Below are 27,895 nucleotides of genomic sequence, written 5' to 3' on the forward strand. Positions count from 1 at the left end.
AAGCAAAAGGCACTGGAGGGGGATACAGGGGAGAAAGGGAAGGATGCAGAACCCAAGTAATTAACTGGGATGGTTAAAGAGGCTTGCGTTGCCGATGGCACCATGTCAGGCTTTTGAGAGCAACCCTGCTAAGTGGCCCACTTTTCCGACTGCTGCTACGGGAAGCGACTACCGAGTCTCCAACCCTCAGGTTTAACAGCAGGTAATGTTAATTATTTTTAAAAATCCCTTCCGGATGGATGTGCCGTGAGTCGGGAGGCCGACCTTGCCGTGAGACAAGAGGCAGCTGATGTCTCCGGGCTTTTTCCAGGTTGGATGATGACAAAGGGACCCTAGGGCATGGAACTGCAGCCCTTCCACGCTGCTGACTCCTCAGGCAGGCGTAAAACCTGCCCGAACAGCAGCAAGAGCCACAGTGAGGGCACACGGGCAACAGCAGAGCCTAGGCCCAAACCTGAGCCTGGCTAAGAGTGTCATTACCTGGGCCTGCACGGAAGGAAGCACTGCATGGCCATGCCAGAACAGCCTACATCCGAAAACACACAAAAAAGGAATACTGAATTTAACTATTTTCATGTAATTCAAGACTTTGTTTGATGACAGATGGAGTTGCTGTAATTGGAATCTATATATGACTAAGGTAATCTCCAGTGATCCATTCAAACACCTGATTCTCTCTGTTTAGATTCAAGATCATTAAAAAAAATCCACTTCAGATACTGTATTAAAATGAGTCCAAGAGGTTCTGATTGCTCATTAGTTGGCATGAAGACTGAAAAGCTGAAAAAGTAATGAGTGTTTTACTGACATCCTCTTACCTCAGTCAAAAAAAAAAAAAATATATATATATATATATATGCATATGTATATATAAAAACAAAAAAAATACCCAAAATCCCAGCTCACGTGCAGACATCCTAAATGACTGCCCACCTTTCCCCCTGGAACAGAGGATTAAGGCAGAGGCAGATTAAAGAATGCATTGTTACAGGTCTATTATTCTTCAACTTTTCACTTTCAATCAAGACACACATTTGTAACTAAAAAACTGCTGAGAGCACAATTTCAGGGCATCCTCTGCATGCGAATTAAACTGGGGCTTTTTTTCCCAGTGCCCCGTTCTCCCCACCCAGCCCCTGCACACGGAGCAGGAGGCGATTTTCTGAAGGTCGTCTGAACGATTTCAAAGGCGATAACAAATCAGAATGTTCCCTGCATCTAATATCAAACAGGTCCGGTGCCAACACTTATTAGAGAAATCGGATTCAACCCCCCCTTCACCCAAACACACACACATCCAGCTTTGAAGTGGAAAGAATGCAGGGATCAGAAATTACCCCAGAGACGGCTCCGGCTGTCTTTGAAGCTTTCCTTTGATACTACTATTTCTTCTCCTCACTTACGCTAGGAGGCTAAAAGCTGCCTTTTCTTATTGATATGGGGTAATTAATGAAGCCATAGCATTAACATAACCCAAGTTCCTTAAAGTGGCAATTCAACAGAGACACTTCTGTTTCTTTAGTTAAGCCTAACGGAGGCAAAAACAGGGATGTGGCTAGGTAGTGATGTTAAGTACCCACTCCAAGTACATCGTGTCGTGGTGGTTCTTGGCTTCTGTATGCGAAGAGGAGGATGTTACCACGCCAAATAAAACCCAATATGGTTTCATTTTTATTGGCAGACCCGGGTTACTAACGGTTCGGCTCGTGATAAGCGTGTCCTGCAAGGGTGAGCTCCGTGCTTTATTTATTCAGGAATCAGGACAACATGAGTAATTAATTACTAGCTGTGGTTAAATTCCAGTGTAGAAGGAGTTTGGGAGATGAAGGGTGGCACAGTGCCACCACCGAAGCTAGGGGACTCATGAAAATGCATCAGTCTGTAGTGGATGCAGGGGGTTGTACAGTAAGCAGGAGAGACTGCAGCACCATCAGAATACAGACCCAGGGACATGACAGAGGCTGCCAGGTATCACCTTTTGTTTTTGCAAAGTGACACCAAAAACGGGTAAGCTATGCAGCTGGCAACCTGGCAAAGTCATCATCTGCAGGGTTTGTGAATAATTCACAAAAGGAGTACACGAAGCCCTTAGGACATGCACTGGTCCTTTGTCTGACAAAAAAAATAAAAACCCAATAAACAAATAAAATTTTAAAAATATAAAGTTCCAAAATGCAGTGTCTTATTTTAGCTACTACCAGCTTAAGATGACTGTTTAAGTGTAAAAAAGAACCATGATGCTAGGACTTATTCCAGTGTCTCTTCACAGCGGCTTACAGTAAAGACAGGGGCTTCAGATCTGCCGCACGGCAAGAAACCACCCAGTTAATCTCATCTCCACTATCTACAAATATTAAACGATTCCTAGGAACACATCAGCAAATCCAAACCCCAGCAATTACTAAATAAACAGCTCCATGAAAAGATTAGTACCACTTTCTGTAAACCTAAGAATTCTTCACATTTTGCTTATTTACTATAGAAGATTCTCTCCTTTTCCCTATCCCTCTGCGTCTCTTCAAAGATGCTACTACTTTTTTCCCCCCTCAGACTGGAAATTGAGGACCAGGAGAGCATGGGGAAACCTCACTGGAGCATCTTCCCGGCAGCATCTATTGCGACAGAGGAGGAATTGGATTGGGGTGTGTTTGCAATTCACTGTAATCGCTCATTCCCAGCAGGCACGGTGAGTAAAGCACATCATTGCAAGAGCACAATCTTATTCTTATTCTCCAATTACCAGAGTAGTTAATTAGGGAAAAAGAGGGAGCCCACTGTTTGTCAATATGTGCTCCAGTTGGCAAAACTAGCAAGCTACACATTTACTCAATCTTCCAAGCCAAATTTACTCATGATTTAAGTGGCTGCAACTGCAATTCTACTTAAGTCCTATTTATATCTGAAACGCAGACCTTCAGGGAGGTTTGTGAGAGTCCTGGCATGGCCCAATGACACAGCAAAACGCCGTGTAAATGGCACCGGCTCATTCAGCCTCTTGGGAGTAGTCACATAGCCTAACTTTGGAGGGAAAGCTGATCGGGAGAAAATAAAGACTCTCCTGCAGGCTGGTTTGGAGCAGGAAAATAAGCCAGGCATTAGCACGGACACTGGGAGAAGCCAACTGCTCCCCCCGGACTGCAGGAATGCGCTGGGAAAGAGCAGCAGCTCCCAGGTGGGTTAACCTTGGGCTAACCAGAAGCCCTGTCCCGGATGCCCAGGAAGCCTTTCAGTCGGCTTTTCAGCAAATGCACCATTATTACTTTTCAAGGGAACTTCAAAGGAAACTGGATGCATCACAGAAAATCAGCAGAGCCAAATGAAAGGCGACACAGGAATCCATCAAGCACTGTCAACGCTTTGCAGGCAGAATATCATTTTGGTTGCAGGCAGAACATGGGGCGAAGAGGGGCTGCTGCTCCAAGGGCGCAATTACGGGTAAGAGGGAGTGCGGCGCAGCTGCTTCTCTTACAAAGTGGTATTTAAACCCGCATACTTGAATAAGGCAGATCAGATTTAGGCAACTGCTATTTTACTATTTCCTAGGTCAACCCCCTGCTCTTTGAGGGAGAATTTGGCAGCTGGGAAATCCAGCCGCACCCCGTGCTCCGGCAGATCAGCTCCTGGCCTTTGCTAGGGAAGAGAGGCTCAAAGCGAGCGCTGCCGGTCTGCGGGTCAGTACACAACGTGCTGCTGTGTGCTAAAACACAGTTATCACTTCTGAAAGGAAAGAAAGTCTCACCTCATTATAACATGGCCTATGGGTGCCAAGTACTCATCTTGATATAATGAACTTTGTATTTTAATAGGCTTCATAATCAGAGGAGAAAGCTCCAGAGAGCAAATGTGAAAGACGGAGATATTTAGCACTGTTACTGGCAGAGGAGAGTCCTGGTGGATGTCTCGGGAAGAGAGACCATTCCACCTGAAAAGAGAAACAAACTGAGCTGATGCCGTCAGGTCCCATTAACATCTTCGGATGCCTTAACAGAGCCATATGGAGTGTGTGCAGTGAGAAGAAATTTGAGGGTTCAAGCAGGGTGAGTTGTTCATAAAACAAATCACTTGTGGAAACAGGTAACACTTGCTTTAATAGTTGCTGTTCGAGATGGGCTATTACTGACAAGCAAATTGAGGACTACCTCCCAATGATTCTCCTACCTGAGCTTATCGACTTGAGCATAAAACTAGCCCAAGATTTCCCAATGGCTCTCAGAAAAAGAGTATCTGAACCCTGGGCTGGTACACTAAAAAAAATGTTTTCTCAGTAGACACTATTAACGAGGCTACTGAGGTCTAAGGTGATAAATTAGAAATTCAAGCGAGGGCATCAGAGCTTAGAAAGATGTCAGACATGAGGGTATGAAAAATCCAAGCAAAGCATGATAAATTTAAACCTGAGCACTTTGTGCAGCATCCACAAAGAGGCTTTTGACGGTTTTATGTTGCTGGCATACCTGTGATGGGATTCCTGTTTTCTATAATTTAAATACCAGGTAAAAATAAAGTGTAACACTCTCGGATATATGATAGCCTACCTTGCCATCTTCAGTATAGACATTTTCGTTGTATCCTTTTACTATCGTGCGGTCAATGAAGAGACTCCGCATCACCACGATCACTTTTAAAACTTTTCCTAAGGTAACCTGTCAAGAGCAAGAAGACAAAGGCAAGCTGAAGAAGAGCTGATGTCTGAATTCACAAGGTCACTGAGGTAAGAGCTGAAGCTCATGGGAATTTTACTTTTCAGTATTTTGAAGACAACCCAAAACAAGGATCTAAAATGTTATATGCACATTAGGAGGACGAGACAAACTAAAAAGTACAGAACAAACAAATAACATCATTCATTTGCGGCTAAAAATGTATGAATTCACAAAATTCCCCTGTGTAGGCACCACACTGCCAAGCAACTGTCTCAATTATTAACAACACGACTCAATAACTCCACTTAGAAAAAAAGAAATCATTTGAAAGAAGAATCAGACTCTTCTAATGCTATCCATTAAAAAGATGCTATGAGTTTAATGGAAAACATTCAGGCTCCAATAAAAACTCAAAAGTTACTTACAAAGAAACAGAGAAGAAGGGAAAAAGTTTTAGCTACAAAAGTAAAAATGTTTCATTTTCAAAACTTCAGTACTCTTCTATAGAAGTAGAAAAGGGCAAAAAAAAAAAGGAGAAAAGTACAGAAAATATGTATGGTCTGTCAGAGCATAAGAACAGAAATAAGCCTAAATTATATTATTGACAAAATACAATAATGAAGGTATTTTAATCTAAAATCAATTTACATCTCAAAGATGAATTCATACTTCAATACGGGTAAGAAATGTGTCTAACAAGGATCTCTGTGCTTTGTTAGACAGACGTTATTGCTTTTTTCCCCTGCACACAAAAGCATAAAATTGAGAGCAGAAGAAATAGCAGAAAGAAACAGTGAGTTTGGTTAAACCTGCTCCCCGCTCAGCAGATGCCTCCTTTCCAGCAGGGCTGTTGGAGTGCTGAGGTGCCAGGACCCTGGCGAGGGTCTGCTTTGCAAGTTTAATGTCCAGTTCTTACACAGGATGATGATAGGTTTTGAAATGCAAAATTACAAAAAGGAGATCTCAGTAAAATTATAGACATAGACGAAATCATCTCCATACACAGATAACAATCTAAAGCTCATTTTTTACCTTAAGTGCAGAAAAATAAAGAGAGTACAACATCATGGTTATATATATATCCTGACAGACATTCTGCTCATGCTTGGTTCATTACTCCTGGACCACTTCAGCCACTTCACCTCAAGAACAGCTTGGCAAAACCCAGGATATAGCAGTGCTTTCCAAGGCTCCTATTCTAGATGAGACTGAGGGACCAATACAAACAACAGAGCAGAATAAAAGCACCGAGTGGTGCAGAGATTGCAGTGCTTAATGCAGAGATCCTGTTTTTCTATTTCAAAGCAAGATTCAATACAAAACTAAAAGACAGCAAATGAGAAAGTGGTAATAGAAAACATACTTGTGAAGTAGCACTGCTGAACATATTGTAGGAAAGAACAGAGACACGAGTCATTTCAGCACCTTCCACTTCACCAAGTTAAAGATTGTCATTATCCAGACACATCTGATCCGTGATGCTGAGCATCTCCTGGAAGCGGAAAGACAGTGGCTGGCTGCATTACTAGCTAACCCCTTTGAAAACAACGGTGTTAAGGTTTTATTTCATTTTCTACCTTAGTAATACTAGCAGTATGGTAAGATATCGCCTACTGAGAGAAACGACTCGTAGAACCTCACACGGGGCATCAAGCATACAGAGTAAAACTAAAAAGGCAAAAGGGAATTGTAAACAAAAAATAAAAGCAAAAACAAACAAGCGAAAACTCTTAATGAAGAGTGCAAAGACTGTCTTACAAATACCCAGACACGGCATTACATCTAATATTGTATATGATCTATACAATATCTGGGTTCCCATGCCGTTGTGGATGCTCACTTCTTTCCCCCTCCCCTTAGGGTCTGCATGCATCATATCTCACACTGTCAGCAGGCAGGAAAAAAAAGGATGAAGTTGATCCGGAGGCTGTGTGGGATGCTCCTGAAATTGCTCACAGTGAATAGTGGGACGTGGCATGCTGCAAAAGCCACTATTTGGCACTCCAGCTTACTTGCACATCCCTACCGCTGGCCTCAGAATTCCAGCTGCCAGCCCCCAGGATTTACCTGCGCAAATCCTTGCAAACCCATCACCTTTTTCCAGGCCATTTGTTTTCACATCCTTCCAGTGATTCACTCCTCACTTTCCAAATCTGTCACAGCCACCCTGATCCCAGCTCTCATCCATCACGCAGCAGGAAAGGGCAGCCTCTGCAGAGGGGCCGGGACACCGGCCTCCGGCACCCGCTTGTTCACACGCCAAACACGCAGCGCTCGCACCACACGTGCAGGAGCAGCTCTGTAAAAACATCTTTAGACACATACTTAGATTTCAAGCTCCCCGTTGAAGGAACTGCTCTTGCAATCTCTGCTTACACAAGGTCTCGGCGCTGGGGTCCAGCTCTGTGAGCTGGGGTAGCTAAAAGCATCCTGATACTGCAGAATATGTCCCAGCTTCGAGCCTGTCGGTGACGGGTTGTGTGAATCTGCTCTGGATTTACAGCAGCCTGGTACTGAAATCAAAAAACTTCCCTGTTTCAGGCCACTGTTGTCTTGACATGGGATTTCTGCAGATTTTTCAGTGGCTGGATGAAAAAACAGAGCTTTCAGCTGATTTGTTCTAGGACTGTATCTAAAGGTTTATTAGGAACGGAACACATTAATTAAGCCTGACAGAAACAGAAATTTTGTAAAAGTAAGCGTAACTCAGAGAAATTATAGTTCATCATTGTAACAGCACTGAAAGAATGGGGCTAGATGTACAAAGAATGAACAACACTCTCTCAGGCTGGGGGAGCCCATTAGATTTGGAGGCCAGCAGTGTTTCTCCGAGCTCTTTTTCAGGTAAAGCCTGTTTCCTTTGGATACGGTATGCGGATGCTTTTCATTTTTTCCTCTAATAATGGAAACCCATAATGGGTTTCGGGACTTACTGGTTTGGTTTTCATTTCAGCTGTATTTTACACAGTCTGTTTTCCAGTAAACAATTTCCTTGCAATGTCTGCTCAACTTAGCCAACGAGCCAATGCTCGGGGAAGATCTATGTATGGAATATAATTTACACCTTTAGTCATATAAATGTGTCCCTAAAGAACACCTGAAAGAAGGCAATAAAATACTAAAGGCTCTGGAAAAAAAAAATAGTAATTTGATAGTTGTGCTCTGGACTCCAGGACTGCTGGTCTCTCTTTCTGGAGGTCAGTGCTGATCTGGATGGGCCCTTTTTAAGGGGCAATAAAATGTCCCTGGATCTCCACACATAGCAATTGCAAGGAGCTTCTTTCATTATACAGAAAAGATACCTCTTAGCTGTTACACAAAAGGCAACAATTCCCCTCTTAAGTCAACTTTTCCCATTAAATTGCAACTTCTTCTGTCGATACTCGGTTAAGACAGCACTTGGCTTTTTAATATTTCGCCTGTAGGATATATGCCAACTTGTCCTTGATGTAGAAAATTTTAATTCAAATCAATACGTGTACAAGGTCACTTTAAAATTCAATTAATATGAATGAAAAAATATGCCCCACAGTTCTGTGAGCAGAAAATGGAACAGTTGCAAGTAAAATACTTGTGTAGCTGCTGTTTTGGTCTGTGTAATAACAATGCACCTCTAAGTTGCTTTTCTTATGTATACTAAATTCAGACAGTTAAGTTATTCATAATGCAACTGCTTCCGAAAATGGCAGGCTCCAGAAAAACATAGCGCAGGCAGCTGATTGAAATCTGCAATATTATGCAACTTTTCTGACAAAAATATATAAAATAAAAATCTTCTTGAAATATCCCAGCTTTAAAAATATTTTGTCTACCACCAAAGAGCATATGACAACCACCGAATGCCAAGAATGGGGGAAGGGGAAGCTCAGAATGAGCAGTGAAAATGGTTCAAATAACTTCTTATGAGATTACTAGAGAAGTTTAGACTTGGCGATCAGAAAAGAAATAAGTACTTCTCCAATTAAGTTAATAGAAGGGTCAAAATTAATTTACAAAATGAAAAAGATCAACATTTATTTAGCAGCCAGACTTCTGCCTGGAGGAAAGAGCTTGAAAGCCCCCTCTTTAACTTACCCTCTTCAGTGAAATGGATGCCAAATGAAAAGCCCTTTTACAGACAATTAAAAATAAATGCATTAATAAACATTCTTTCTTCAGATTTACTAAGAGTTGGGTATTAGGAGAGAGAGAATGCTGCCAACGCCAAGCTCCGCCACTGCAAAAAATTCCCAAAGCTCCAGATTTCCTCTCAGCATCCCTGGGAATTTGCTGCTGATCTGAACTGCAGATGCTCTGCAATGCAGAGCTAAAGGAGAGAAAACATTATTTTCAGGGAACATGGGTGCCTCCCTGATAGCATCACTAGCAGGACAAGTTTGTACAAGTGTTTTTATTCACCTTGGGAAACAGTAAGGTACCATCAAAGCAGAGCTGCAGCCAAGCTGTGTGTATTCCCAGCAAAAGGCCACACATCTGCCTCTCTATAGAGGCAGCTCTCATCTTTACCTTCTACTTGTACACCCCCTCACAAATAAGCAGAATGTCTGGAAATCATATTTAAATGAGCTGAAAATCTGAGCGTAAGATTCTGTAGAACAACAAAAACCCTTCTCCCCCATTCCTGCCCAAACCTGGCTTTCAACTAGTTATTTTTCTTCTATCTCATCTGCTGCTGCTAGGAACACTGCACTCTCCCTCACACGCTCATTATACTTTAATGATGCCTATTTGTAAATAGCAAGATAAAATGCAATTAAGCCATTAGAGTCTGAATAAACAAACATACTAATTAGCTTCTTTACAAGGTTTTTTTTTTTTTTTTAACATAGGGGCTGGAATTTACCTTTCATTAATCTAACTTAATTGCAAGAGTGCATGTTAAAAAGTCAACATAAATTAAGAACCTTAAATGATTTTGCCATATTAAGGATGAGCTGGTGATCTTCTTTCCCAGTAACATGGCTTATTCTCTTAATAATGTGAATAAACTGGTGCACAATTTCATTAGGACGGTGAGAAACAGCGGGCGAGTCGTGTTTATGGGATAAATATCCAAGTCCAGCATTGCTACGGGTAACCAAAGGGATTCTATTTCTTCTCCCTCATCCTGAATTACAGCACACCAGTGATTTTACAGGGATGAAATGAATGCTGTTTTCTCAGAAATCTACTGGTGCATCACGATAGATCCGGGAGCCTTTGGGAGTGGATAAGAACTCCAGGCATTAATCCCTATGGAGGGGACACAGCTAAGGAGATTTCTCTCTGATCTTTTTCTACTCTTCCTCACTTTCCCATCAGGAGACCTTTCCTCATCCTCATACCACAAAAGCAGACGCTTTCCTTGCCAGCCCATTCTCATTTTCTCTCTTTCCATCTTGGTTCAGCAGCGTACGAGGGCTCAGCTCCGGCACAGGATTAAGCACCATAGCCACTCTTTCCATGTGTGTTTTAAAGAGGACAAGTCCTGTTGAGGGACCTTCCTCATCAGGGAAGCAAATTCCAGGCTCTGAACCATGAGTGAAGCTCCCAGAGAGGTCACAGAGCTAAATCTGAAGTAAAGACAGAGATTTCCCAGTGACCTTGGGCAAACAGGTCTCCAAACTGCTCTCCGGAGTCATCACGCTCCCACTGCTCAGGTCGTCTTGAACAAGAATCAGTTTGATGGCCCTTTTTTAGCAGGGAAATAATAATTTTCAGAATTCAGGTTTCCAGTAGAAAAAGCTGCCAATTTTAAGTAAACCACTGATAAACAAAATTAGACTGAAGAAATTATTCAGTTTTACTGAACAGATGTCAAGCCTATTTGCAATTAATACAAGCCCCTTCCATACAGTCAGACTGCTCAAAAGTGTCTGGAAAAACATTTAGAAGCTGAAATGCAAATGTGTCTGCTCTTACTGAGAAAGAATAGAAGTTGTATAAAAATGCCCCATATTTATATGTAAGATCCGCTTAAAATCTAGGCATCGGTATAAATTTATATAATTAATTTATCTAAAAATTCTCAAGATAACAACACGAAAACAAGAAATCAGCATTTCTGAAATGAGCTTTGTTTTCTCAGAAACAATTCCATTTTTCAAATCAAAATTGTTATACATATCATTATGCTTTAGGAAGGGCTCGAAACGCATTTCATTACTTGTAAAAACGTTTACATGGTGTTCTTAATTTCTACAGATGTCCTTTTATTTAACTTTGCAACCAGTGGGCAGATTCAGATCTTTAAAGCCCAACTAGCTACTGGATGACGAGGAGAGAATAAGTTTCCATGCCCAAAAGGGACGGGCTACCTATGTGACCCTGAGCAAGTCGCATTCGTCAACTGAAACATGGGACTAATGTGGCAGGGCTGTTTTGTTCAATGGTTTTGATATCTAAATTAATTACACACAAGAATTAAAAGCTTCACACTGAAAAACCATCCCGAATTTTGATAAGGGAAACAAGATATGTGCAATAATTATATATGATAACCACAGTGTGAAGATGCTATATTAGAAATGATAATGTGCATTTAAGAATATAACTCAGTGAAACCAAGCAAAAGTCCAGGCATTTTTCAGTAAATCAAATCAGTCCATGCTTTCTTAACATACAAGATGAGGTTTATCTATTTACAACTCCTGGCATTTGACCAACCAAATCTAACAAATACCTTAAGGATTCCTCAGTTCCCTCTGCTGCTGCTGGAAATTAATTTTGCATAGCATTGTTATCAAAGCTGATATAATTCTATGTTTAGTCTTTTTTATGCATTGTGCGATTAAAAGATTAATTGAAAAAATCACTAGTGAAGATTGGGATTAAACTGCACCTTGAAATGCCATGATAAACTGCTTTTAAAATCAGTTGAGGATTTCACACGGCTCTGAAAGGTTTCAATTATTTATGTGTTTGGTCCGTGTAGCATAAATCCAAACTAATGAGGTACAATTGCTGTGTATAAATCCAAAACATAAAAAAAACCTTATTGTCTGGAGGAAGCAGTAGCCTCAAAAGACTAGAGATAACAGCCTTTCAGATACAGCACTTTCCTTCCTTCTTTTTTTCCCTTTTTTTTTTTTTCCTTTTTTTTTTTTTTTTTTTTGCTTAAAGCTTTCAACTTACGTGAAGGATGTATCCTGGTAAGGGAGAGCAAAGCTAAACACAAAGTTTATTAGCCAGGAAAGTTAGACTAGGAGACTCAATGCTACTGGCAACTCTTCATCTCGAAACATTCAAGGACTGCAGCCTGCAGAAGTCCCACCACTACCACAAGGTACATAAATCCATTTCTAGGTGCACATGAGGCTCTACACACCAGTTTGGGGCCAAAACTTTCCATATCAGCCTTTTTTTTTTTTTTACCCTTAATCAGCTAACCTGAATTTACAACAATCTCACAGTCACACCTTTCTCCTCCATCTCCTCCCAAGAATTTTCACCTCTTTTCACCTTCTAACTGCACACTGCTTCCCGATGTCTTTGCTGACCAACATGTGTTTTTCTGTCAAGCTGAATTATTGTGTTTAAAGATGCCTGCATATCTTAATATAACAACAGCACCTCTACCTTGAAGTTGAGATATAAAGTTAAGCAGTAGCGTGTGGACAGGCAGAGGGCTAAAAGGGCTGAGATGCCACTTAACTAACTATAGCAGACAATCAGTACGGTGGCAAAATCTTTTTTTAAATGCAATCCCAGCGTTATTTGGATCCTTCAGTACGAGGGCAAACTGGAAGCGGCTCCCAGTCGAGCTTGGGATAAGGTCGGCGCGTGGAATCCCGCGAGCTGGAGCGGCTCCTGCTCCTGGGGAAGCAGCTCCTGACGCTGCCCAGGCGGCAGCACCTTCCCCTCACTGATGTGGGGCTGAAAGCAGCAAAAGCTTCTGGAGCAGCCGGGGCCAGATGGAAAGTGCCATATTGGCAACATCAACTGAGACAGATGGGGAAGAGGGAAAACCTGCCTAAAAGAAAAAAATGACAAACCCATCACATAATCATATACAAAAATACTTTAAAAACAATCTTTCTGATCTCTGATCCAAGGAAAACGTGCCTAGCACTGGCTCAATACAGGGCTACTCTCTTGTAGCAGCAGCACGGCCCTTGATTTAGAGGAACCCTAACAGGGAATTCAACAGGTTATTATTGACCATGAAGGTGGCCACTCCTGCAGTCAAGGCCACTCCAATCCACTTTGTTCCTGACCAGCCAGAGCCAAGATAATTTACAGAATATCTCCTAACTGTGCTTGAACCCTGAAATGCGTAAATACCTTCAGACCCCCCGAATTAATCAGGACTGTTAGGCAATTAACATATGCAAAGAGAGGCTCCAACCAAATGGAAATGGCTTCAGAGGAGCAAAGTGAAGACAGACAGGACTCACTGTGCAGAGAAACAGTTAAACAGAGAGACAGCGCAAGAGCAAACGCAGAAGCTCCTACGACTTAGAGCTTCTTAAGGCAGCACTGATGAATCCAATTCTTTTACAGAATATATTGTTCCACTTGGTGAATCCAACCATTGCAGATTAAATGTTTTAATGCGAGTGAAAGCCAGCTGTTTATTCTAACCTCTGACTCGGTTAATCTCTTGAAAACTTGGGGCTGTTCAAAAGAAAGTTAATAATGGGATATTAGACAGTTGATGAATTGCAACTAAATATAATCACAGACAGACTTACTATAGAGAAATGAACAGAAACATCCACAAATATAGAAGAAATCTGTCCATAATGGGGTTTTGAAGTCAAACTATAAAAATACTATTAAATCTAAGGAGTCATCCTACAATTGATTTACATTGACTCAGTAATTCTATTTGGATGAAATATCCAATTTTTAGTTTCTTCCAAGCAAATAGTATGCTTGGAAACAAGAAATATACTCACATGAGTGTTACACCCAAGTCTTCTGCAATAGTTTATGTGAACAAGGAAATTACTGGGGTTTTACTTAAAATTTGCCAAAATATGGGCCTTCTGTCCTTATCTCATCAGAGAAATAGCAGTTTAAGACCACATCTGAGTGCCATGCTACTACAGTTCACCATTCTCCACTTCAACAGGTTTCTGTTTAAGAGTAAAAACTTTTAACTCTCTTCTGCTATAAGCACAACAGCTGTCTGTGAAAATGAATATGAACGATAGGTTCTTCTGGAATAAAACCTTGCTTGGTCAGGCAGAAATAAGTTTAATGTGTTGCACTTGTTTATCTACAATCCAGTTTTTACTCCTCGTTTACTTCAAAGGCAGATTCTTGACTTCATCATAAAGCAGAAGCTCACTGACCCAAGAGCAATATAAAGAAATTTAAATGATATCGGTTTGCTTTTTCTTACCCATCTCTCATCACTTTTTTTCTTCTTAGTTATCATGATTAACACTGACTCACTGACAAGAACGCTAAAAAACACTGAATATTTGAGTTTGGGTGCACCCATATTTCTACTCTCACATTCAACAAGAAGTGGTAGTATATTCTTTCTTTAAAAGTGATAATCCCTTTTATCTTCCATTTCCCTTTTCAAAATGCAAAGCCTCAAAGTAAAAACAACTACCCCCTAAAACCAAACTTAATAAAGAAGTCAGGGCTTAATCCATTCCAAGCAAATCAGCAAACTCAACTTCCTTTGACTTCAGTGTCGCAGGATTAAGTATTTAATTGAGCAAAAATTTTCAGTGACACATTTGGCTGCTGCTTATCAAAAGCATAAAAACTCAATTACAACTATTTATACAGCCTCAAAAAGTCATTTTATGCTCATCTTCTTCAATACAATGAACATTTTTTACTGCAATTTTGTCATTAGGCATACAAACTTTACAAACTTGTCCCAGAGTTTCCAATTCATAAAACAATCCTGAAATGCAAAACTAGAAGGCTGCTCGACAGAGTTGCAGCAGCCCTGCCCACTTAAGGGCTTTCAAATATATTTTCTTTCTTACAAATTGGAACAAAGATCCTGCAGAGCCATGACAAATGAAATACTGTGCATTTCTGGAGAAAAAAAAAAAGTCCTCCTAATGTGCATTTTAGGAACAGTAACTCAGTCCATTCAGAAATCTGTCTCAAGAGGTTAAATGATCCATCTTACCAGGAGCATCGCAGAGGTTCCATTCGGCCTGGACAACTGGATAGACATTTCGGGAAACATCCTGTCAATGCGACTGATCACATCATCCACGTACCTACCAAAGCAAGGAAAAACCCAGGGTTACATCCACACAATCAGATTATTATTAGTCAATAAGGGTTTGTTACGATCCCTTAATGTGTCTTCCTCAGTATCAGAGTCCACAGGACTTCACTGAATTCATTCCTCTTCAACACTGCAACCAACGGCTCACATATTGCAACCTGCTTTTGAACATACAGACGTGCCCCCAGAGTCACCAAACCCATGGATTAGACACATGCACATCCCAGAACATAACATGGCTCACTTGATTCATGCAAATCACTAAACACTTTTGGGGAAAATGGAACTGAAGCCACTTCATTACAGAATGAACAACCTAATCAGAAATTAAAAACAAGCAAGGGCATTTGTCACAAACCAACCTGCCCAACTCTGACTTGTCAGGGTTCCTTAAATAAATCAGTTCTGATGACACTTGTTAAAAAATAAAAATCAGGTATTAGGCTCCAATGGCTATTGTGCAAGGCATTAAAAAATAGCACCACAAAGTCAAGAAATACCTACTTATGCAAATGCTAGCCAGTACATTTTCAAAGTAACAAGAGAATGGAATTAGTTCTGACCATTCATCACAAAAATCTTCATCTTCTAGATGCAAGGGGAAAAAAAAGAAAGAAAAAAGTTCTCTAATTCATTTGAAGGACTCCTTAACAGCTTGCTTGCAGATGGCCAAAGTCAAAACAACCATAAGCCAAGAACTCCTTAGCATGGTGGCAGAGGATACACGTAAGAGTGCTTCACAATGAGGAATCTGCACATCCAGAGTGTGCACTTAAGTCATTTTAGACATTTCTGTATCCAATGCACATTTTTATGCCACATGAGAGAGTTAAGATTGTTTCTTAAATGCGGTTACGCCAGGCTCAGCAAACAAATTCAGCTGTCACTTGTGTGTGAGCAGAGACCACTGCCTGAGGAGAGGGCAATGAGAGGATCTGTATTTGTTGATTAGCATACAGTTAGGAATGTATATTATAGCTTTGGACGTCACGATGCAAATGGCTGCATAACTTAAATACTTGAATTTTCCAAGTTTTGGGTGATAACAAAACCAAACAAAGTACCAAGTTGCAGTCATAAAATGAGGGCTGCCTGCACAATGACACAGTCTACGTTGCATTATGAAAGGAAATTTGAAGTAATTTTAAATCATATAAAGGTCAGTTGAAGGTAGGCATTTAATCTGCTTAGGTAATTTGAAATATCCTAGTGGACATTTATATTCATCTTTTGGTCAAAAGTAATGTTTTAAGGAATAGTTAAAGATCTGATTGTTTTTAAATCTAACAAATTGTCTTTATTGTGTGCCTTGAAACTTGACTCACTCAATGCTTGTCTTGTAAAGACAAAAGTCCTGATATTTCTTTCAGGAATGACTGGTATAACGCAGAACAGAAACTTTGACGTCTGTGAAAAGTCTGCGTTTTGAATAAGTCAAGCATGCAGCCAGCCAAGAGGTTAAAAAGTTAATTGATACAGAACACAAATCTTCTCAATACTCATTTGTTTGTCCTAACCAGCTTTTCTAAAGACTTTACAGATGAATTACTAAGACACTTTGGGTTTAGAAAGCTGTTAATTGTGCAGTGCTCTTTGCAGAGCCAGTAGACACCCAAAGAAACATTTTGGGATGTTTTTCTTTGGCAAGGCACAGGACCGTCCACACAGGTAACCTTTTCCTCCCACTGTCAGTCAAGGGGTTGACAGAAAAACCAAGACCAATATATTAAAACAACACAGATGCACATCTCACTGTTTTGCCCCTTTGCCTTTTCCTAAAGCAGATGTCAGGGTTTCCTGAGGACTCATCAGAACAGACGGATTCTGCAAAGATGCACACATAATTACTAAATTAGCCTGACTACATGACGGCCTCAAATATGAGATGACAAACAACCTAATCTGAGGCAAAATTCTTCTACAGAGATGCCCTTCAGAGAGGACATCTGGTAAAACATCTTGTGAAGAGACAGATATGATAAGTCAGACACAGCAAAGTAATGTAAAAAGTGTAACTGGTGATGGGTTTAGAGAAAACTGATGAATATGTGACAAAGACACGACGAAATGCACTCCCGAGGCTGTCTGGAAAGAGGGTCACTGAAAAAGCTGCTGTCTAGAAATTTTGCAAAACCAAAATAACATGAATTTAGGGTCAAAATAAGCAGAAACACAACTTACACACCTCCATCAAATCAGTTATGACTTCCAAATATCCTGGCTCCTATTCATGTCACAGAACTTCCCGTACAGTCTCACATGGCACTTGCAGCGCTTCTTTTTCAGAACATTTCCAGTGTACTTAGCTCACCTCAGTTTTCTCCTACTTACAAACGAGCATTTCTAAATACAAAGAAAATAACGCAGAGCAAGAAAAGCAAATGGAAATACGGTGCTTGAAACATGAGGCAACTCTTCATTGTAAGAAAAATAAATAAAAAAAGGCATGGGGGTCTCAGCATGAAACACAAGCTGGCAGTATTCAGTAGCAGCTTCCCCTTGCCCTCAAACAGGAATTACTCGATATATGAAAGGCTGAAAAAATAATCTGAACGTTTGCCCTTCCTATAGCTTCTCTCTCATGCAAAGGACGCTCGGAAAGGCCTGAAACAGCAGCAGATTCTGCAATTCAGATCATACCCAGCCCCTGTGTTCACTAAGAGTGCAGGTTTTGAACTCTTCATAGACGGAATTTCACCTTACTTATTCTTCAAGGCCTCAGAAGATGATTCATTAACACCTTCTAACGGTAACATCTTCAGTTAGTCCCATTCCATTTGAAGCAACTTCATCAATAACCACACTTAATCCAGCCCTAGGTGCCTACTAGGCAGCGAAGAACAACAGCCCAGACCAAGAGGGCTCTGATCATTAAATCACATGAAACACTACAGCAATTTCACTAATGTAACTTCAGCTCGTCAGATTTTTAAAGGAGCTTTAATAGCAGGTTTTTAACAACTTCCTTTTCCCATTTTTTTCCCTCATTCTTCTCTCCTTCAGGAGAGAGATTCATAATGTTTTAAGGAGGTCTTAAAATTGTATCTTCGACAGAAAAAATCTTTATTTTAAAATGTTTTATAGTATCATTGAGGGGTGAGCTTCTGAATGTGCAATAGCACCCAGTCAAAAAGATGAGACTCGACAGCAAATGTTCTACAAGGCTGTCACATTGTGAATCATTATTTTTTATTAATATAATGGAATACTTTTTTTCTACGAACATACTATAGAAGACAACAATTTGACTTCATAAACATTACGATAGACCACAATTAATTCTAAGTGTTACACTCCAGCTTAAACCTTTTCTCCTGCTATGAACATGCAGATAAATCAACTCTAAAATACAGCAGCAGAGAGAATCTTTGAAAATCTCGCAGCAATTCTGCCAATGCACATATACATATATTCCTTAGTCCGTATTAGAAGAACAACTCCTGGAATAGATGGAAGACACTTCTGAAGCCACTTAGGAACTACCGTTTCTAATGGACTAATTGGTTCTGCAAAATGCTAAACTAAAAAAATGCATACCAAAAGCTGAAGTTGACAAGGTAGAAATAATTCAGGAACAGTCTTTGTAGATAAATGCTCTTGTACCACTGTTTGATTCACACCAAGCATCCCCCAAAAGACAGTAATACAGGTAAGTAAGTCATTATAAATGCCTTTCAATTCTATACTGGACAGATGGCACAGTTCTCTAATGTGACCTCTCTTTTTTTTTTTTTTTTAACTGGATTAGATCCAGTGATCCAATGTTAGTGTGATGTTTAGCAGCTTAGACAAGATTTAAATAGCATTTATCCCACACAGTGTTTACCTTGCATGCTGTTCATTTTTTCCACTCAATACAACAATTTAAAAATTAGAATTGTACGTATTAATAATAATTTGGGGAGGAGAGCTTTGGGAAGCAAAAAAAGATTGTGCTACATAACCACCTTAGAGAGCCAGAGAGAAGAAAATGTATTTGGGTGCAATGCAAAGGGGCTTAATCATCCCACACTCATGGTCAGGGTGGAATACATCACATAGGAATGAAGATGAACTCTTAAGATGTTAAATCTGCGATTCCTGATATTCTGGAGAGCAGCAGGAGCAACTCTCCACACACATTCTCTTGTTTACTATAACAGTATTTTACTTGCTTGTTGTGAAATCCTGTCTCCCAGATTGCTTTTTGTTTTAGTTACTATTTTCATTACAGCTAATTACTTTTCACGCATTTCTGGTTTTTCAGAAGCATGGGCTGGTCCTGCAAACTCTTGCTGATCTCTGTAGCACTCACTAACACAGGACCTGAAGCAGAAAGAGACAACTTTAATCCATTAAGACCTAAGGAACAACTAGTTTTGCAGAAATAGGCTAAATATGCAACAAAGCTTTAACCATAGCAGAATCCTAGATGTGGCTTTTACAAAGAAAATAAGAAATTGTCAGACATGACAGCTACAGAACTATTGTATTTTAAAACACACAGGATTGTCACAGCTCTAGTGTAATTTATTAATCATGAGATTAAAGTTATAATTTGACTCAGCTACCTACTGTGCAAGTCTCGGCATGTTACAAATCCAACTTGAGAGATGGCTTTTGAGAGGCATCAATTAACAATAGTTATTAAAACAGTGACCTCTGCCAGCTCTGGTGAAATGACACTTCCTGCTTGGCTGGGCAGGGAAGAGAGTGAAAAGAAATTCAACATCTCACGCTGAGAAAGCAACTTTCAGGCTCAAGCCGCTCAATCAGAGAGCTGGCACAAGCTGAGATAGCTGCACCTTGAGCCTGGACAGCGCTGCCTCCTCCCCAAATTCCACACATTTCTGCTGTGGTTCTTTCTGTTATTTTCATCATTTGTGCTTTTCTTCTCAAATCACTCGGAAAATACTCTCTTTTCTCATCCAGCCTCAAAGTTTCTATCAGGGAAGATTCCAACCAGGCTCCTAAGGCCCACTGGTCCAGTGCCCTTCCACTCCTCTAGCATCCGCACAAACTTTCTCCTACAGCTCCTTCACCAACCCCATTTCTGCTGGGATTTTTTTTATTCCTGATGCATTATAAACAGAGATAACTTTTTTTTTTCCAAATATCTAACTGATTTCAAACTGCCATGAGACTCAACCTCAAACCTGAAAGGTGGCAGCCTTCCTCTTTTTTTTTGAGCAAGTTAGTTTAGTTGAGACTTTGCTAGAAATGTTATTTCGGTCACAGAGAAATCACTTTTGTTATTTAGCGGATGCAAAAGACTAAGCTACGCGCCTAAATAATCTCAACGTGTTTACATATAAACACAGGGTGGTCTGCTTCAAAAACATATGCCCGTATTGCTCTATCAAACACTTAACCATCTGCACTTACCATCACACAAGGCCAACCCCGGTACAGCACTCGAGCGCATGTTGAGGAGCTTGGGTAGCTCCCTAGAAGCCAAGACAGAGCGTTTGAGGTTGGATTTGCAAAGACGTTTAGGAAGCTGAGGCTGTGATTCAACAGCTTTCAGGCTTTGTAGGCAACAGCGACACAAGGGATTGATATATCCCCTCCCCAGGCTGTGAAGCACAGCCCCCTCGGCCATGGGAGAGCTGGATCAAAGAACCAATTCGGCAAAAAAAAAAAAAAAAAAAGCAGTGTTAGCTTTAAATCTGAGCCAATTTGGTAATTCAGCGCCGTACGTGGCTGCTCACACTCCGAGCACAATTAAGGCTGCGAGGAAACAGCTTGGGCCAGGAATACTCCACACTGCTACCCTTCTATTATTGTACAACAACAAAATACGGTTTTATTGCAAAATGGGTTATTTATAACGTGCTGTTTACAGAGCAGATGCAGCTCCGCGTTGTTCAGTGCCACTGTGAATGCAGCAATAAGTGACATGGTCTACACACGCGAGAACCTCCTCAAAGGCAAGGGCTGACAATACAAACAACCCCGAGCTTCTCATGCTGCATCCTAACAAACTGCAAAAGTTGCCCTGGAATCAACTCCATCTCCATCTACCTACACATTTGCATTAAATATGAAATCTCCTTAATGCACACTGAAAATATGTATTTTCTCAGGGCATCGTTTTGCTTGGTTTTTAAGTCATAAGAGCAAAAAGACTTCTGTTCACAATATCAAAATCCAGTGTGTCACCTTAAACAGCATTTCTTTAAGGAAATGCTGGAGTTCAGAAGAGAGATTGACCTTATAGTTAAATTTGCACAATACTTTTAATACTGTTGAAAGAGCTTCCTTTTGTACTTTGGAGGAACATTCTTCAAAATGCCTCAACTTCACAGCAGCAATCAAGGGAAGAATATGGACATCGGAATGTGCGAACGCTGGTTAATAAAACAAGCCCGCAGCTGCTTTATGGCCATTCCTAGGATCTTGTCCGAGCCTGCTGCTGCTCGACATGCTTGGTGCAAAACATCTTTTCCACACACCTTGAGATGAACAACGCTAACCACGCAACAGCGGCGGGGCCGGAACCGCAGAGGCAACGCTTGCGAGCGCCATAAATGCTAAGAGCAGGAATTCTGGGGCTTGGTGAGAGCCAGTGACACACGAGCAAACTCCAAGGATGGTTCCTGAATTACTCCAACACGTCAAGCTGTTTGTGCCCCTCATTACCCTAAACGTGCACATAGACATTTCCCTACCGTAAGGCTATGCTGGCTGGACTCCCAAACAGGGCACACAGGCTCCTTGCAGCTGGTGAAGACCCCATGGTCTCTACTCTGTGTGCACGACGGGACCCTGATGCTACACATTACTCCATACTGTCACTCCTGCATCCTTGCTTTAACACTATTTTCAGCCCTGATTTTAAGAATTATTGGGAAAAGGCCTTCTCAACTTTCTGGCTTTGTACTTTATTTCTCCCTCAGCAGAGCAGAAATTACAATACTTGCCGCCTTTTATGAAAGGCTACAGATGATGCATGATGCCTATTACGTATTCTGTATCTATCAAGGCCAGGGAGATTTTACCTTTGGGTTTGGAGATTGATGAATAAGAAACATACCATGTTTTGCACAGTTAGACCTTTTTATGCACTGGGCTTGACCGTATTATTAGCAGTGCTGCAAGGAAGACATCATTTGTGTTAGGAACACCAAGTGCCAGAACTTAGGGAAGGCAGCAAAAATTAGAGAGGATAGCAAGAAGGGAGAGGTAAGGATATAGTTCTCCAGAGGATTTTTAACAATATCAAAACAGAAGAGCAGAGCATTTCGTAAGACAGGTTTTATTTATATTGGTTTAGTCACCAAAGTCCTAATAGTTTCTGCACTTAAAAGTGCCCCCTAGTTAAACTACAGGCTGATAGTATGTGTGCAGTATTGTGTAGTTTTAAATCATTCTTTAAGTCCACAACAGTCACCATGCTAAATATATATATATATATATATATATATATATATATATATATATATATATATATCTGTCTCGGTGGAATTTTTCATCCTTATCAAATGTTTCTTTTACCTTTGGCTAAAAACAAAATAGCTTCTTGTGGCTGCAGTGTCAGCACCTACCACAGGCACCAGCACGTCCATCAGACCTTCAGCCTTCATTATCCAACACACAGTGTGTGGTGGATGGCAATTTATTCTACCATACCTAATACTTCATGCCCTGTTAGAAGCTATCAGGGCAAAGATACTCGATGGTTATCAAAGGGGTTTATTCTTGCAGATGTAAGTTAAGACTTAGAGTTATCTATTACCTTTGAATCTGTACTGGATTCCTGCTGCATTTTACAGATAGGCTTTTAAAGCTTGTAATCATGCTAAAATCCACACACAGTTCAGGGGAAGATTATGACAACACTTGAATTTGAAGTGTCTGAAGGAGCAAACTGAGCAAAAGAGAAAACACAACCAAGACAAAAGGCCTTGGGCCATAGACACAAAGGCATTAACTAAGATTGCAATGATTAAAAATATGGCTTTTGCCACGTCCTCACAGTGACATATTATTACATATCCCATTTGCTCCTTTAGAATTGCATTATTCCTACAGAAAACGGAAACACTAAGCAGCCAAGACCCAATTTTAGGCCTTATCAACAGACCTCAAGGAGCACTGAAGAGGGGCTTTCACTTCAAGATCCAGTACTTTATTAAAATGATAAACCACCGTTAGAAACAGGCAAGGTTTAATAGCACTGTTTCTAAGGGTACTTACAATACTTGATAACACTCTTTAAGGATACTTAAGATCAATTTGTTCTTCTGTAATTATGGAGGGAAGTCAGTGTGAATTAAAAAAGTACAGTATATATTGGAATAATGACAACAGTGTTACAGCAGGTGGTGTGTAATACTTGGTCATGTTCCTTGGTAACTCAAATTGTCTTTTCATGGTGTCTTCTCAAGAACTGAAGCCCAATTTTGAAGAATAAAGTACAGATGGGTGGCCACAAACCATTCAGTCTCATTAACTGCACCCAGCAACTTTTATGGAGTCTGTGATTGAAGTCACCAGCTCTGACTTGGTGTTACTGTGCCAAATACGATGATTTTAAAGGTCTTTTCCAACCATAATGATTCTATAAAGGCCCCAAAGCCTGCATTCAGACTTGCCCCCTTTGGAAATTAGGGAAGGACTAATATTTAAATGGAAAGCCCCATTCTCACCTTTGCATAAAGAGGTGCATCCAGTCACCTGTTCCCTGAACTCCACCAGCTTCCACCCGATCCAACAACGGATAACCAGGCTCTTAATTAACGTTTTTATAGAGGAGGAAAGTGAAGAAACAAAAAGGCTAAGTATGGTTAAATAAATAAAAAAGCAACTTGTACAATCCAGTGCTACCAACTTATTACACAAACTTCCACCAAACACCAATTTCAAGTTTTATGAGCTCCTATTTTTTAAGCTTTCTGGAGGGAATTTCATAATTAGGCCAGAGATTTCTCTTCAGGATTACGCTTTGACCAAATATTTCGATCTGCCTGTGATAGTGCAGAGCTGGGAAATCTATCTTAAAACTCAGGTTTAGCAAAAGTCTCCTGCAAGGTCATCTTTATACCCTTCCAGCAGGAAAACTGCTTATAACGAGTACAATTAGGTATTTATAAACCTAAAAGTCTTCCAGCACAAACATTTGGGGAGAAGCCGCCCTTCAAAATATTGCTTTCTGAACAGCGCTTTGCAGCACTTCCCCTCCACTGTGGCTTTTTAAACAAGTTGCTCTCATTTCAGCGCAAGTTTCCTCAGCTTGGGATTTTTATAAGGGTTATGGAAATTAATCACGTGGCTCCGAATGAAAATCAGCGGGGAGGCAGATTAATTCCCTTCAGCAACCTGGAAACACACAAAACTCTCTTCAAACACTACCAGCACCACCACTAGCAGAAGTAAAGAGTCTGTTAGAGGAAAGGGCTTATCCTGCTAGCTGCTCTTCAGCTGACAAATGCAGCCCCAACCCAGCAGCAAAGCTGCTCCAGAAAATCCACACCACCTTCTTGGTGATTTTCCCACTCCTGCAATAGGTTCTTTTTTCCCCCCCTCATCAGATGTTCCCCCTCATGCACCAGGATCAGGGTGCAACCACTGTGAAGATCAGGAAGGCTCTAGGGTCACTGTGGCTGTTCAAATGCTCAGTCCTGCTTTGCCTATGTGCTCCTGTGTGCTGCACAGAGTACTTACCAGGACAGAAAGCTGGGCTAAAGCCAAAGAAATCCCCAAACTAAATCAAAACCCTGCAGTAAATAAATAGATTCTATTCATAAGTATATTTTTGTGCATGCATTTCTTGACATTACCTAAAAAACATCTCTAGAAAGTGAAACATAAAGCGGCTTTTAGACACATATACGTATATATCTAAAGCAGGACAGCTGCTTTAGAACTACTTTCAGCCTTTTTAAAAATAAACACAATCCTGCTCATGTAAGACCATTAGCAGAGAAAACTATAAATGAAACAAGGAATGATAATCTTCTTAAGGAAGTAGAAGTATGACTACTAAACCAGCTACGGTATCAAATAAGGTATATACATTATATATATACAATATATATATATTTCTGAGCACCTACTGTGAGCATGGGAGCTCAAAGCACTGTGAAAAACAAGTCCTCTTAAGTAATGGACTTGACATTCCTTAAAGCAGAGAAGATTCACATTTCTAGACACCTTTTCATGGTATAAGTAAAGAATAGGTGCACAAAGTCCCTACACATTGACAGTCTTCGTATCAGAAAATAAACGCAGACTCTGCCCGCCCTGCTGGGAGCCAGGGACACGGAGCAGCTCTTGGACGGTCACGAGCCAGAGCTCTGGGACTCTGCCAAGTGGCATCGCAGCAGCTGGGCTACAAAGGGGGCAAGAGAAGGTTTCCTGCAGCCCCTGCTGACGCCAGGAGCCCGCTGAACCTGTCCCCAGGAGCAGCCCCAGTGTCTGGCTTGTCTGTCAGGGACGCTGCCTCGCAGCGGGGAGTGCTTTATTATTCTACTAAGATGCTCCAGTAACGAGGGGGTCAGCTATGCATCACTATCAGGAGAAGATTTAATTACATTTTTGCAGCGACTAAAGACACTCCCTGCACACAGATGAAATTTTAAATACGGAGATGATTGATAATGTACCTTAATGCAAGGTTACCTCAGTTTTCTTTGTATTAAGCATTCTGCTTATATTTCTCCTTCTCTCGAGTTGGCTGCTCACATTATACAGTGCCACCACCAGCTGAAACATCTTTGTGAGGGAAGTCCAGTATTTTTTAAGATTAAAACCTGTCTAGAGAATCTTTCAGTGACTCACACCCACCAGACAGCACTGCATCTTCCTAGGAAGAGATCCTGAGATAGACACATTACATGACCTGTGAAAAAGAATAAAATAAAAATATCTCCGCTACGCCACAGAGCAAAAGCTATAAAACAGTTTAATATCAAATACATGTACAATACACACCCACTTATTGATGCAGCATGCTATTTTAAATAAAAATATACTCCGTACAAGAAGAAAATGGGAAAATAACTCACATATATTAACACACACAGCTACTAACTAAGTGTATGAGCAGGCAGAGCACCCATTGAGAGCAACCTTATGGCAAATATGTTTCTAAAAACAACCAGAGGACCACTAAAGATGATCACAAGGGCCAGGGTTATCAGAGCCGCTTCGATCATTAGGAAACTGCTCTCCCGGATTTATCCAGCTATCAGAATACAGGTTTGCTTGGCACCATGACAGCCAATTAAATGATTAATTAACTAACATGAAGCCAGCAAGAGTTGAAGATGATGCCCTGCACAAAGGGAAAACATTTTGCCACTGTCTCAAAGAGTGTCCTGCCACTGCCCTCCCACATGCCAGGGATTTGGTGTGTATTCCAGACCTGCTTTGCGGTCGCGCTCACTTTGCATTTGCTCCTCACTATGTGGTTACCCGCTTCTCTGCATTCCCCTTTAATCACTCCATTATTTGCAATTTCTCGCCTAATTGCGAGCAACAAGTTTGCTGTAAATTCTGACACGCAAACTGCAAACACTAAATGCAACTGCATTGATCTAGTAAGGATCTAAGGAGACAAAAGATACCAGCCACTGTTAATACTGTGAATATTAATCCACAATATTCTCTGAAACAGCCATCTGCGAGATGCAGTATATACATACACTTTTAATGAAGCAACTAATACTAATAGTACAAGCAAGAAATGGTTCACTTGAACAAAAGAGCCTGTTGGTGGAGGATGATACCTTCGACATGATTAAATAGCTTAAATACATAAAAGCATAAAAATAGATAATTCAATCATGGTACCAGCAACCAGCAGCAAAAGCAGAGATCAGGGAAGGAGGATGCATGTTGCAACACAGGCTTCACTGCCAGAATCTGTATCCCCACTGACAAGTTAATAAAAAAACAAAGAGAAGAAAGCAATTGTGGAAGAAAAAAATTAGTTGCAGCAGATAATATTTTAGCTGTACTAGCAAAAATTATAATTGATTTTCTGTCGGTGGTCTTGCAAGCCACTATCCTTGCATTGAAAATAAATTTCCATTTTAAAGCATAATCACATATTAAAATAGTTCTACTTGGCATCTTCTGCCAATAGGCAGCGTCCTGCAAGAGCCGCTATTGCTCTGGCACGTCAACAAATTCTTTTCACATGCTTAGAAATACTTAAGATTAGATAGTCCTCTATTTGCTTCCCCTTTATTATGCTGTACAATCACGTTGCCGAGGAGGAATCTTGTCTAAATGAAGAGCAACTTTCGAAGTAGAAAGGATCATGCACAAATTTTAAATACAAGTCTCATAAATATTGATCACGAACACCCCTTTGGCACAACAACCACTGCAGTTTAACAGGTGTCCTTTACTGCAGGACACCATCCACCTCTCACTGCCTATGTTTTAAAAAATTACTAATTGAGAAGAGGCAGCTTCCCAAAAATATCTACAGTGCCCAGAAACACTCTGGAATCTCCATCCTAGGAGATTTTTGAGATTCCATTAAGCTGACCTGTTCTAGCTGTGAAATAGCCCTGCTTCAAGTGGGGGATTGGAGCAGACAAACACTCCAGACCTCCCATCCAACTCATTCCTAACTGGAAACCAAATATCAGAGTTGGGAATGTGAATTCCCCATGGCCACAAGAGACTTATCCATTAACAGGAAATCCGGAATGACTGGAAAACACAGAAAGCTGCACCAGGCAGAGGGTTAAGAGAGGCAGCACTTGAAGAACAAACGCAGCCTCTGTCGTGAGGCCCGTTGACAAGACACACACAAATCTGTCATAAGCAAGAGCATCCCCTCCGCTGAGCAACTGTCAGAATGGGAAAGCCAAAACGAATTAATTAGAAGGGTCTGTACGTAAAAAAATAAAAGCAGATAAGCCTGACTTTAGCTTGAGGGGAGTTCAGTTGTACAGTGGTATTTTAGACAGAGCTATTAGATTTTGACTTAAAATACATCAAAACTGCAAGGTATTTCTTGCTGCTTCTACGATGCATTTGATATTAACACCAAACATCGGATGTAACAATCAGCAAAAGAGCTCAACGATTTAGAGATTCAAGGCGTCTTGGGGGTTTGACACAC

At 40.7% G+C, this 27,895-nt stretch overlaps 1 protein-coding gene across 1 annotated transcript in view; it reads right to left on the reverse strand.

The window, feature by feature from the left end:
* The window catches only part of MED27 (mediator complex subunit 27), an 80,094-nt gene that overhangs the window by 12,768 nt on the left and 39,431 nt on the right, over positions 1-27,895 (reverse strand). Inside the window, exons 4-5 of the mRNA XM_088525291.1 lie at positions 14,728-14,821; positions 4,536-4,643 (exon numbers count right to left, since the gene is read on the reverse strand). Of these exons, the coding sequence (XP_088381417.1) occupies positions 4,536-4,643; positions 14,728-14,821 (202 nt within the window). The remainder of the gene's footprint in view (positions 1-4,535; positions 4,644-14,727; positions 14,822-27,895) is intronic.

The sequence above is a fragment of the Tinamus guttatus genome, unplaced genomic scaffold (assembly GCF_059628265.1).
Source record: "Tinamus guttatus ecotype Peru unplaced genomic scaffold, ASM5962826v1 Tinamus_guttatus_pri_ptg000226l, whole genome shotgun sequence".
Taxonomy (NCBI): Eukaryota; Metazoa; Chordata; class Aves; order Tinamiformes; family Tinamidae; genus Tinamus; species Tinamus guttatus.